The 12,310-nt window shown below is 31.0% G+C and overlaps 2 protein-coding genes across 2 annotated transcripts; one reads left to right on the top strand and one right to left on the bottom strand.

Annotated features, from left to right (window-relative positions):
- The first annotated feature begins 251 nt into the window (after window positions 1-251).
- Window positions 252-1,830, top strand: LOC137814148 (homeobox-leucine zipper protein HAT14-like). Its single transcript, XM_068616730.2, is given in 5 exon segments — window positions 252-606; window positions 685-923; window positions 1,015-1,094; window positions 1,175-1,445; window positions 1,447-1,830. Coding segments are annotated over 5 exon segments (792 nt in total). The 5' UTR covers window positions 252-446; the 3' UTR covers window positions 1,489-1,830.
- Window positions 1,831-8,715: 6,885 nt separating this feature from the next.
- Window positions 8,716-12,072, bottom strand: LOC137814149 (protein trichome birefringence). Its single transcript, XM_068616731.2, has 5 exons — window positions 10,667-12,072; window positions 10,260-10,452; window positions 9,973-10,166; window positions 9,670-9,828; window positions 8,716-9,429 (listed from the first exon to the last, which is right to left on the bottom strand). The coding sequence occupies exons 1-5, from the start codon at window positions 11,665-11,667 to the stop codon at window positions 9,075-9,077; spliced, it is 1,902 nt and encodes a 633-aa protein (XP_068472832.2). The 5' UTR covers window positions 11,668-12,072; the 3' UTR covers window positions 8,716-9,074.
- Between the last annotated feature and the right edge of the window lie 238 nt (window positions 12,073-12,310).

Genomic DNA, 12,310 nt, shown 5'->3' on the forward strand with positions numbered 1-12,310 from the left:
TAATTGAAGGCATGACAAATGTCGATGAAATTACCTCCACATATCAAGAATGCAATTCCAAAGACACACGCACATAGAACAGGCAAGAATCATGCATTTTCTTACAAAATAGTTTAGAATTTCAAATATTAATTAGTTAAAAAAATAGTTGATAGAACCAATGAATTATGTTGATTATAAAAGTGACATAGAAAACAATTAATAGTATTTATGGATGTGGTAGGACACAGTGATTATTGAGAGAACAATGTTTTGAGGCCCGTCCTTGTTTTATAGCATCATCTAAGGGAAAGAAAAAGAAAAATGAAACCGTTGTAAGTCATAGTGTTGATTCTTGCACCATTCTGGTGTGTGCCTTTTCACACTCTCAGTTTCATTTAAAAACCTTGATCAGTATTCATTCTTCATACTTTCTCAAACCACACAATCTTTTTCCATTACCAGATATGGAGTTGGCTTTGAGCTTAGGCCACACAGACAATGCTTCACTAGGTTTCTCCATACCAACACCTTCCTCAGATCCACCCCTTCACCTCCACCACCTTCTTCCTTCAACACCAGTTCTTCCTTCTCCACGCCTTCCCATTCCATGGCTCTCCCATGCATGTAAACACCCTTATCATATCCCTTCATCTTTCTTCTTTCTTTCATTCTCTCATCTGTCTGCATGTTTCTTCCTCACAGTAGGCATGGAAGAGATACCGGTGAGAACGCTTGATGACACGGACGACGCTGCTGCAGTCTCATCCCCCAACAGTGCAGTATCGTCATTTCAGATGGATTTTTGCAGAAACAATAGAAAGTTTTCTGAGGGTGACAGCGAAGAAGACGAAAATGGGACAGCAAGGAAGAAACTCAGACTCTCCAAAACACAATCAGCTTTCCTGGAAGACAGCTTCAAAGAACACACCACTCTCAATCCCGTTAGTAACTCTCACTTTCCTTCTCCCTATCTCTTTCACTGTTTCAACCAAGGTACTGTTAGTTCTTATTTGTTATGTAAAAAAAGTGCAGAAACAAAAACTTGTTCTTGCAAAAGAGTTAAATCTCCGTCCCCGTCAAGTGGAGGTTTGGTTTCAGAACAGAAGGGCAAGGTAATTGAGAACTTCTGAAACCATGTTTGTTGCTTTTGTTTCTTCTTCTTTTTTCTGATAAAAAAACACAATGATGACAGAACAAAGTTGAAGCAGACAGAGGTGGATTGTGAGTACTTGAAGAGGTGTTGTGAGAGTCTGACAGAAGAGAATAAGAGGTTACAGAAGGAACTGCAGGAACTGAGGGCTTTGAAAACTTGTGAACCTTTTTTCAAGCAGCTTCCGGCTACCACCCTCACCATGTGTCCCTCCTGTGAACGCGTCGCCACCACCACCTCCACCTCCGCTGCCGCCACCAACAAAGGTGGTGTTTCTCGGGACAAGCCCAGAATATTGTCAAGCCCACCCGCAGCAGGCCCACATGGCTCATCAGATTGCTTCTTCATCTGATTGACCTATTTTTGTCGTTTAGCTATCATAAAATTGATGTGCATCTAAGAGCACAAAAGACTTTCAACTTCATCTCTTATTTTCCTTTTGTATAAAATGTCACATTTTCTACAAATTTCACTTAATTCTTTCTTTCCATATTTTTTTCTTCTTCTCTTTATTCTATGGGAAGAATGATCTTTTAGATCTATGGAACTATCAATTATTTAAGTTGTAATTCTTATAATGTTTTTTCATCTCACACTCAACTTCTTTCTCTCTTCTTTTAATTTGTAAGAAAACAATGTACAAAATTTATATCAAAACCTATGGATTATAGAAAAAACATGTTTGGTTAGGAAGGGTATTTGTTGTTGAATCTATCAGATTGGATTCATTAGTTTTTCTGGACTCAGATTTATACTTTTGTTGGATTTATCTATGTTGGGATGAGAATCAGATAGTTCTTTATTCATGTTTTTTTTCTTCATGTTTTTACATCTTTGATCTGACTTTAGTTTTGTTTGTATAATTCTAGGTTGGGTTTGGATTTGGTTTTTGAATGTTAAGCAAGAAACATAACATTTCTCTGTAATAAGTTGGAGTATCCCTAAATCACATTTATTTATTTTATTTTTAATAAAAAAATGACAAAATTTATAAACAAGTATAAGTTCTCTAATTATTTTGTCAATAGAAATGTGCAGTAGATTATAGCTTTAATTTTTAACATGCTAGGTTGTTTAATAATTAACATACTGCGGTTTAAATAGTTTGAAGGATAGTATAATTCATCTCTCTAAAGTTTTTAACATATCCTGTGAGAAATGATAAAAAAAGAAAAGAAAAATTTTATATAGCTATAAACAATTAAAAGGTATAAAAAATGTCTTTTGGAAAATGTAATTTTGAATAACATATTCGATTAACATTTATAGATCCTATAATAAAATACTATTTTCATTAAGTCATTTACTCTATGATTTAGTCATTTAGTCATCAATTTTGATAGGAACAGTTGAGAAAAATGTTTCTCTCAACTTTTTTACCATATACTAAAATTTGGTAATATCTAGATAACTTGCTATAGGTTTCTAAATTTTAGAGTGGTTATCTTGTTTGAGGTAAAATTTTCATAAGTGGAATTTCAGGTAAGGGAAACCAACTTTAACTTTCAATAGCACTCTAGGCTAGAAGTTCTGAATGTGGAGGAGATGTGTTCCAAGTTTCAATTTCTCTTACGGGGATGTTAGTTGAAAAAATTGTTTGATTTTATGTTGTGTGAACATGTATAAATATTATATTTTGATAGTTTGAAAGATAAATATTGTTTTTGATGTTGGAAAAAAATTTAAATGGTATGAATTTTTAAATATGTGATTGAATGATATGTATTATATATGAATGATGAAAATTGTATAAAATTGAGGTCATACATTTGGGATAATGTATGAGTTGTTGTTTGATGGTATTAAATATGAAAAGTATATGTTAACAGATATCATCTAGCTTAACTGATGATTTAAGTCATATAGACTAAGATATCAGGTGGTGAGAAGTTGAGAGGGAGTTCATGTACACCGGGTCCCACTGTAGATACTCAGTATTACATGTTTGAACTTACCTTGATCCTTTATCTTGGATTCACTGGTATAATTTTTGGATCAGGTGTTAGTCTCTAGTAGGAGTGTATTTAATTAGTCTTTCGGAAGACGATGAATTCATGTGCAGTCAATGGGATTGAAATGAAATCTAATCATTGTGATTGAAAATAGATCCATGTGTGGTCTATATGAATGATGAAATTAGTATTGAAATTTTATATGAAAACATTTAAAGAAATGTTTATAAATGATTGGTTTGATTGATTCTTTTTGCATGAATTATATATGTTATGAATTTTTTTTTCGTTAACTTACCCTTATTTTTCTTGTTATGTTTGAACTGCGAAAATTATACTACGTACACGAGTAAATGATCATATAGGTGTCGAAAGGTTTTAGGATGTATTTTTTAACCTTATATTATAAATATTTGAATTTCTATAAGCTCTAATCATGTATTAGGAATCATTAAAACAAAAATTATGATTTTATGACGATTTATTATAACGATTATAATTTACCCGTCATAATAAATGAGATGATGACAAATTATAAATATAAATTATTTATTATGTCACTTATTCTTTTACCCATCATAATAAATAAAATAATAACAAAATTATAAATATAAAATTATTTACTATGTTAGTTAATTTTTAGATTTTATGTTGGTTCCATAAATAACTATCATAATAAAAAAAAATTCACACATCTTAGTCTCACACTCACACTGAAATCTTCACTTCTTTTTATTAATAATTTTCGTAATGTTAATTATTCACTTTTAATTTATTAACAATAAATATTTTTTTTAAAGAAAAAATATGGCAATTTTTACATTTTCCGCTGTCAAAAATTGTGGAAGATAATTATTATCATTTTCCTTAAATTAAAATTAGATAAATTCGTATAAAGTATAAAATTTATAAATAAAATTTATAGTTTAAAGTATATTATTTTTCATAAATTCTGATCAATAAGAACAATTAAGTTTTTAATAATTCAAGTTTTATTTTAATCAACTATTATAATTAAATTATAATTTTGACAATGTCATGTAGTTTAGAGACATTATGTTATTTGTATTTAGAAAGTAATTCATGAATATTATTAAATACTAGCATATATAACAATTTGTTGATTTTTATAATTATATATTTTTTATTAGTTAAAAATATAAAAGAAAGTACGCTTATAAATATATCTATCAACAATTGGTTAAAAAATGTTGAAAGGAGAGAATTGAAAAATGTAAAAAAGAAATTGGATGACTCACAAAATTTTGAGGGACAATAAATTTTCTCAATAATTACTTTACCTCTTTCTTTCCTAATTTCTCATTCTTTCTCTCCTTTACTTCACTTTTCCGCCTCACACTCTCTATCATTACTCTCCGCACCCCTCTCACTTTCACCTTTTCTCTTCCCACTTTTTTTATTCACTATGCGCCCTCTCTCTCCTCCTGCAGTCACGTTTCCATTCTTTTCATACACTACACCCCTATTCTGTTTCTTTTTCTTTCTAATTATATATTTTATATAATTTATTTGTCGTATTATATTTACTTTTATTCATCCATTGTTCTTCTTTCATTCAATGTCGTTTCATTGCTTTCGTGGAGCTGCCAATGGAAGCGACTGCGACGGAAACTGTCCTGACACCATCGGTTTACCTCGGAAGACCTTCCGCATTCGCCTTCCCTTCCAATTTTGCCTTCTCCATTAAGGTATTCAATCAATTTTTTATTTTTTATTTAAATTTTTGGATTATGATTTGTGTTAGCTAGAAATGTATGTTATGGCTTATGAGAGTAGTGATGCTCTCTTAAACGTCTTAACTTTGTTAACAAATCATTTGGCATGTTGTTGAACAAGTAAATGGATGTACCGATTTGCCTTATTTGTAGAAAAGTGGGTAAGCAATTTGTTTTGCTAACATCTTTCAATTTACTTATGAGGAACTTTCTGCAATAATGTGTGATAAATGACGAGTTCTTTCTTTGATTTCATTAGAATTGTTACATTCCATTCTGATGGTAAATGTTCCTGACACAAATTGTTCCAAATTATTTATAAGGTGATGCATTAAAAACCATGACTTGCCACGTCTTGATTGCTAGGAGAATGATCTAGATACTAGTTCACAGAAGTACTCATTTCCAACTTCTTCAATTCTTCTCTGTCTTTTGAATTGTTGGAGAAAACCCTCTCCCATCCACAACAAAATCAGGTTCTCCTTTTCAAATTCATAATTTTTTTGGTAAAATTGCACAATAAACAAAACATCTCTTCAAATGTGATGGGAGATAATGGTAGTTTAATCTCAAAAACCGACAGAATGTTACTCTCAGAATCTTGCAAATGTCATATCTCATTGTTTAGTTTTGCACCATTCTTGTTTATCACTTTTAGACCTCAAAAGTCTTGCAAGTGTCTTCACAGCCAAAGGCAACCCTTTGCACTTCCTCACTGTTTCCCTCCCAACTTTGTTTGAACTTTGATGCAATTGCAAACTAAAATCACGTAAACAAAGGCATCTTTTGAACATAAATTCCAGGAATCTTCATTACACAACTCATTAAGATTATAAGGTGAAATAGTCTCCACGTCGATGTTTTAGTAAATCACATATTAGTCAAATCAAAATAGAGTCCCTTAAAGAAGAGATTAGGAAAAAAATTAAGAACGAGGTATACTCTGAATTTAAGACAAAGTTATTATTAGACATGGGAGCAAAGTTAACATCCATATTTGTTCAATCCTTAGTTGCCACTTCAAAGTTTTTCCCTATTCGTATAAGTCAAAAGGGAGTTGTGATGCTCCAGAAGGATTAGGGGGGACGTTGGTCCTACTATCCTTGCAGACTATAAGTTTTTTATTATTTTGTTTCTTATGTTATATGATTTTATAATTAATAAAATTTTAATGTATGTAACTATTTATAGAGCTATGGAATGAAAGTTCATTTAAGGTTCCAAGGACTTTCACATGTTATCCGAAAGAAGCTACAAATATAATGCACCAAATGTAAGTCATTTGTCTTACTGGTATTAAATTGTAATGTATAAATTATTATATTATAATATTTGTATTTAACTTGTAGAGTTCACATCAATCAGAAAGTTATGAATGCGAGTATTATGTAATGAGGCATATGCATAAAAGCATATATGCTAACATTAAGGACTCGTGGAAGGAGATAATATACAATTAACCCAAATATATTAAATATGTTGAATGTTAATTTCATCTTCAATTGATTGTGTAGATATTCAGTTATCCATCTCCATTGAAGTACAAAAGGTTCAAAAGCATGGACATAATATTTTTTTTAAAAGTACACTTTTTTATTACAGTTATTGTTAAATTTGTCATAAAAAAATATTATTTTCTATGACTAATTTGTCTTTAATCATCATAAAAAATAATATATTTTATGACAGTTAAAACATTATCTATTATAAAAAACAATACATTTTATAACAAAAAATAATATTTTATGACTGTAATTTTAATCATCATAATGTATTACTTTCTATGATGATTAAAGACAAATGAGTTATAAAAGTAAATTTTCTATGGTGGTTCCTTTATGTTTGACATAAAAAGTAAACGTTTTATGACAGTTGTACAATCATCATAAAAAACTCATACTTTTCTATGTCGTTTGTATTTATGAAAATTTTAAAACCGAGATAAAATGATATGTTTGAACTGTCATAAAAAAATATTTTTTACACTAGTGAATATTTTAAAAAACTCTAAACTTGTAAAGAAATATGTAGAACTTGTATTGTAATAATTAAATATATTTTCTGAAATATTACACAAATAATTGATTCGTTTAAAAAATGAGCATTTCTCACCTAAATAAAAAGAGTTGATGAACTAGCCTTTGGAATCCAACTCACTTCATCACTCATTATTGTACTTATAAATACTTTAACCAACATCTACTCAAAATGTTTTAAGAATAATTGTAAGGTATCAATTTCTTTGTTTGAGAAGTTACGACATTTCTTAAACATTAAATTTTAAGTTTATTATTATAATACATGTAAACAAAAATACAATTACAATGTGTTTTCACTTCAATGTTTCGTAGTGTAATCAGATTGTTAGAAAAAATCTTATAAATCACATGCATTTCTATTTAAAATATTATAAAAGGAGAAGATATATAGTTTCTTCTTTTTTAAATTCAATCATTTTTCTTCATAATTTTTATTTTAAATATTATATTTTTTTATAGGAAAATACATAAAGTTCATTATGAAACATTAAAATTATAAACTAACATTCAATCTTTCTTGTATTCTCATAAGAAAAAAATTCCTTTTTTCATGGAATAATGAATTATTTCATAATTTTTTAAATTTTATTCTTTTAAGTAAAGATAACCAAAAGAATTGAGAATCCTAATTGAAAATAAGTTACAAAAAATTTAATTATGTTTTCCTTTATTTTATGTGTTACTCTAGATATTGATTTGAAAATACTAATAATGGTGGAAGAGTGGCAAGTCACTTCAACTGTTATTTACAATAGTTGTCTTTTAGAATTACTTATAATTAAGTATAACTAACTTATATCTTTAATTTGATATTATTTTATATTTTTATTAAAAAATTGATTTTTAAATTTTATATTTATCTTTTCATAAATATCTTTTTTGTGTATATCGTCTTTTCATTATCTAGTTTTATTTTAACAAGAAGAAAATGTCCTACATTAACCAAATCATTTATATACTAATAGTATAACAAGATTTAACCATTTACTTTTTCAATGTAAAAAATATTTATACTAATTACATAAATTATAGTCTGTTTTTATTGGTACAATTTATTCTTTTACTTTATGAAATTTAACTACTTGGATAAATATTAAACAGTTAATTAGTAGAGAATGATAATTTCCTTTATTTTGTCCTAGAATTATACAGTGTAATGTATGATAACTTTTTTACTTTTATTTTAACAGGTAATACTTAAATATTAATAAAAAAATACTTATAGAAACAATGTAAAAATACAACAAAAACAAACAAGAATAAGAATATGTGGTTTTTAAATATTAGGATTAAGATTAGCCGTCAAAATTATTACTTTATAAGACCAAACTAAACGGTAATCTATCAATTTCAGCGAAATTGGGATCCATAAAACTCAGGCCTTTCCTATTATTGTTGCAACCTATAAAGTTGGTAATCCCGTTCAATGTTTCTCTTTTTGTTTAGTTGATTTTTTTTCTCACAATTTACTCCATTAATTGTTAGTAATTTGCTTTTATTCTCCTGCCTTTTTTTCCCCACAGTTATTAAAATGCTAATAGTAAATAATATTATATTAAGTTAAAAATATATATTTTCAACTACTATATATAGATTCTTCGAGAATGAGAGTTGTTATCAATACATAGTTTTATTAGTGCATAATTTTCAAATAATATTGTCATATATCTGATTTGTTTAACAATATTAATTTTTTCATGTTTTGAATTTTGTTTTTGCAATGAAAGAAACACAACATTCCCACCATTCCAGTGAAAGTACTAATTCACAATTACATTAAATTCTGAACAATCACTGTTTAAGTTTTCCTAAACAAAAAATATATAAAGTAAGACTTGCACGAAGAAGAAGCATAGTGAAACAGTTCATACCAATAATTTGATTATTATAATAAATAAAATGTAATTGAATTTAGATTTACAAATAGGAAGTGGAGGCTAAAAAGGAAATGAAGATGCAAAAGAAGAATAATTTACAATGACAAACAGAACCACCCTTGTATTCTCTTCTCCTCACCGATTAATGTCATCCATCCATATCAACAAATTTATTGCAGCACACATCTCTTAATCGTGTATATATCGGTTCACTTAATATTATGAACCTTTATATAGAAGCATTTTCTGTATATGGTTTCTTTCTATGCATGGGAACAAAAATGGTATATATATTGCATAAGTTACTTAACTTTAAATTTTGGTAGTTTATTTGTTACCTAAGTTTTCTTCTGCTCATGCTGATTCCGATACTCTCTCATTAGAAGTTCAGCATAGAGAATCTCATTCCATATATCAGGAACACCAGGAAGGCACCAGTGGCTGCAGTCTTGGTATCTCAATGGTGATTTTCTTTCCTCAGGACTTAGATTTTGCTTCCTGTATATGGAGGGATGACCATCCTTTCTGAAATCTGTCATTCTAGTCACGTTTTGGTAGATCACACGGTTTTTCATATTCTTTAGCACCTTCTCCAAAACAATCATCTTATCTGGATACTGAGTTAGGTACTTCTCGTTGTCAATTGGATCAGTTTCACTATCACATTGCCCACCTGAATTCCACTGTCCACCGCTGCAGTTTCAGAAGTTTCTAGTTATGAGTAAGTCTTCTAGCACCATAATCAGATGGGGGTGCTCAATAAATGTATCTCTGTACTTGCAAGTAATGAACTTGAAACACAGTATATGATGAGAAAAAATAAGTAAAATAATTACCAATGCTTGTACTTGAGTTTAATTTTTTTTCCTTTTTTGTTGTTATAAGAGTTATTACATATTCAACCAAACGGAAATTAAATTACTTGTATTTTACCTGAAATGGGAAGCAGAATAGCCTCTGAAGAAGACCACTGTCTTGGATGGATTAATGTTGGCATCAACCCACCTGCTCCAAGTTGTTAAAGCTCTTCGGAATGCCTCAAGAACGTTTAACTCAGAATACACATGGCTACCTTCTTGGTAATAGTCCTGCCTGAAAATTGTCAGGGTCAATTTTTAGTCCACCTTCATAACAAGGATTCCTCTAATCTTGGAACTTAAGAACCAGTCATCAATAAGAATACAAGTGGAAAATGATCCATTGCAATGAAAGGGAAGTTGAAGTGTCATATCATACCCTTTAGAGGTTTTATCATGAGTCCACCAGTGGCCAGTGTTGAAGATGATAATATCTGCATCTTTATATTGAGACGAAGATTGACCAACTAAATCTAGACGAAGTGTTTCCTTCTTTGTCCCATTCTTATCAGTCATTTCCCCTTCTTGAACCAAAAATGGAGACACGAAAAGCTCCACAGAGAAGTGATAATCCTAGTTATACCAAACCGAACCAGTTCTGTTAGGCTAAGAATAACAAATCAACACAAATACGGAAGCTAAAACACAAGAGGGTTCAATACTCACTTTGAATATAAATGAATAAGAGGCTTCGCCTCTGAAATGAACTCTTCCATTTGCTTCATAAACCTTCTTTTTATCCTTCACAGCACTTTTCAATATGCAAATCAGAGACTCCCACATGTTCCTATTGAGCGAATCGCCAACAAAAACAAGTTTCTTTCCTCTCAACAATTCCAGCATTCTATGCGCATTCAACCTATGACCAATTCAACCAAATTAGGAGCCCCAAAAAGAAACAACCAATAGATCAATTCTAGTACAATACAAAACAGCAACTTCCCATTAGCCAGACAAAACACCAACACGAAGCAGACAAATGTTGTCAATTTTGGACTAACAAAACCATCCATCAAATTAAAAAACTTCACCGCCTAAAATTAAAAACAAAAAAATTCAATATTTTCCAATACCTTGGGAGGCTGCAACCCTTAGGCTTCCACTTATATGTTAGATATTCCTTGTCGGGCCTTCCATTCCTAATACAATTGAACTGTTCATCTACCAAAGAGCAAGAACCTGGCTTATAGAGAGGATAAGAACCATCCTTAACCCACTTTCCATCAAAAAAATCACACTTCATGAGAGACTCCATCGATTCATCGTTCCCCTTAGCGTGATTCTTCCCATTAATATGTTTCCTAGCCAGAGAAGCCGTGTAATTATCATTCGAAGCAACACCCTTTACCGAATCGGCCTTCACAGAAGAATTAGAACTTGAGTTCTGATGTGGAACTTCCTGAACAGGGAAACTCACTGAAACATTGGTTGCAGATGTTGCAGGTGTTGCAGGTGCAGTAGCATTTGTAGTTTGATTTGTGGTTGTAGCTTTAACTTCAGCCGAATTAAAAGTTTGATTTTTTACAACCCCAGATGTTTCCTTAGCGACAACGGGTGGTGATGACTTCGCCTCCAAACTTGGAGCGTGAGAATTCGTGGTCTGGTTTGTGGTTGGGAAAGGAACTGCATCTTGGGATGAAACATCCGAGGTTTGTGTTCGGTTTAGAAAAGAGGTTGCTTTGAGTGTTTGAGTTTCTGAGGTAGTGTTGAGATGAGGAGAAGAAGAAGTGGCATTAATATTTGCAGATCTAGAAGTGGTAGTGTTGTTTGGCAGTGGATCAAAGGAATTGGAGGGTGAAGAAGTGTTTGGGAAAAGGAGTGAGAAAATGGCAGGGATTTGAGGCTTGAAGGAACCATCTGGGGATGATGTGGAAGAGAATATGTTGGTGAACCAGGGAGAGGAAGCGTTTGGAGAAGGGGAAAAGGCTAAGAAAACAGTGAAAGCGACGAAGGCAATTATGAAGGCGTATGCAAAGGCCACTGTTTTTCTGGTTTTGAGAACGGATGAGAGGGTCTTGAGGTCTGTGGAGAGGTTGGTGCCACCTATGGGAACGTACTTGGTGGCATCAGCCATGGAAATTGGAGGGTTGTGTTTGTGTCCCTATTTTTTTGGAGGAAGAAGATGAGAGTTAAGTGGTGAGAGAAAGGAAAAGTAAAGTTGTTGCTTCCAGTGGCATACAGTTGCAGCCTTCAGGGGTGTTGAGACATGAACATGAACAAGAGTCCTTGAGAGTGTAAAAGTAAAGAGTGCATAGAAGTATGGGTGGGGTTGTTGAGTTATGTATGGCCAATGAGTTATGTATGTCCAATCACTACAGCAAAATCTAGAAAGTCTTGTGTGAGAATAGACTTTGTAGTGTTAAGTGTAGAGAGAGAGAGAGTAATGGTAATTAGTGGAGAGGAAGAGAGAGAGAGAATACAATCAAAGGAAGAAACAGAGATACAGGGTTTGATTGATTCCTTAGCAAAAAAATATTCAGAGTTTCCAGCATGGTTAATTACAGGAATTAAATACGATAAGAGGATTAAAATCTTGCCAAAATATGATTTATATGGATATTAAGATAGATAAGATTTTATTATGATGAGTAAAAAAATTTAAAAAGTTAATTTGATATTCATTACCCTTAATATAATGATTATATTGTTAAATTGAGCATTGGAATATATTGTAACATTTTTACATGTAGTCATTTTCTTTCAAATATCTCACATCT

The sequence above is a fragment of the Phaseolus vulgaris genome, chromosome 1 (genome assembly GCF_051622355.1).
Source record: "Phaseolus vulgaris cultivar YP4 chromosome 1, ASM5162235v1, whole genome shotgun sequence".
NCBI lineage: Eukaryota > Viridiplantae > Streptophyta > Magnoliopsida > Fabales > Fabaceae > Phaseolus > Phaseolus vulgaris.

Bases quoted from the DNA above. Each gene is read 5' to 3' on its own strand.
- LOC137814149 (XM_068616731.2), bottom strand. From the start codon at position 11,667: ATGGCTGATGCCACCAAGTACGTTCCCATAGGTGGCACCAACCTCTCC. The intron at 10,453-10,666 runs GTATTGGAAAAT...AATTGGTCATAG, and splicing joins AAGGGTTGCAGCCTCCCAAG to GTTGAATGCGCATAGAATGC. The intron at 9,829-9,972 runs GTATGATATGAC...GACAATTTTCAG, and splicing joins CATGATAAAACCTCTAAAGG to GCAGGACTATTACCAAGAAG.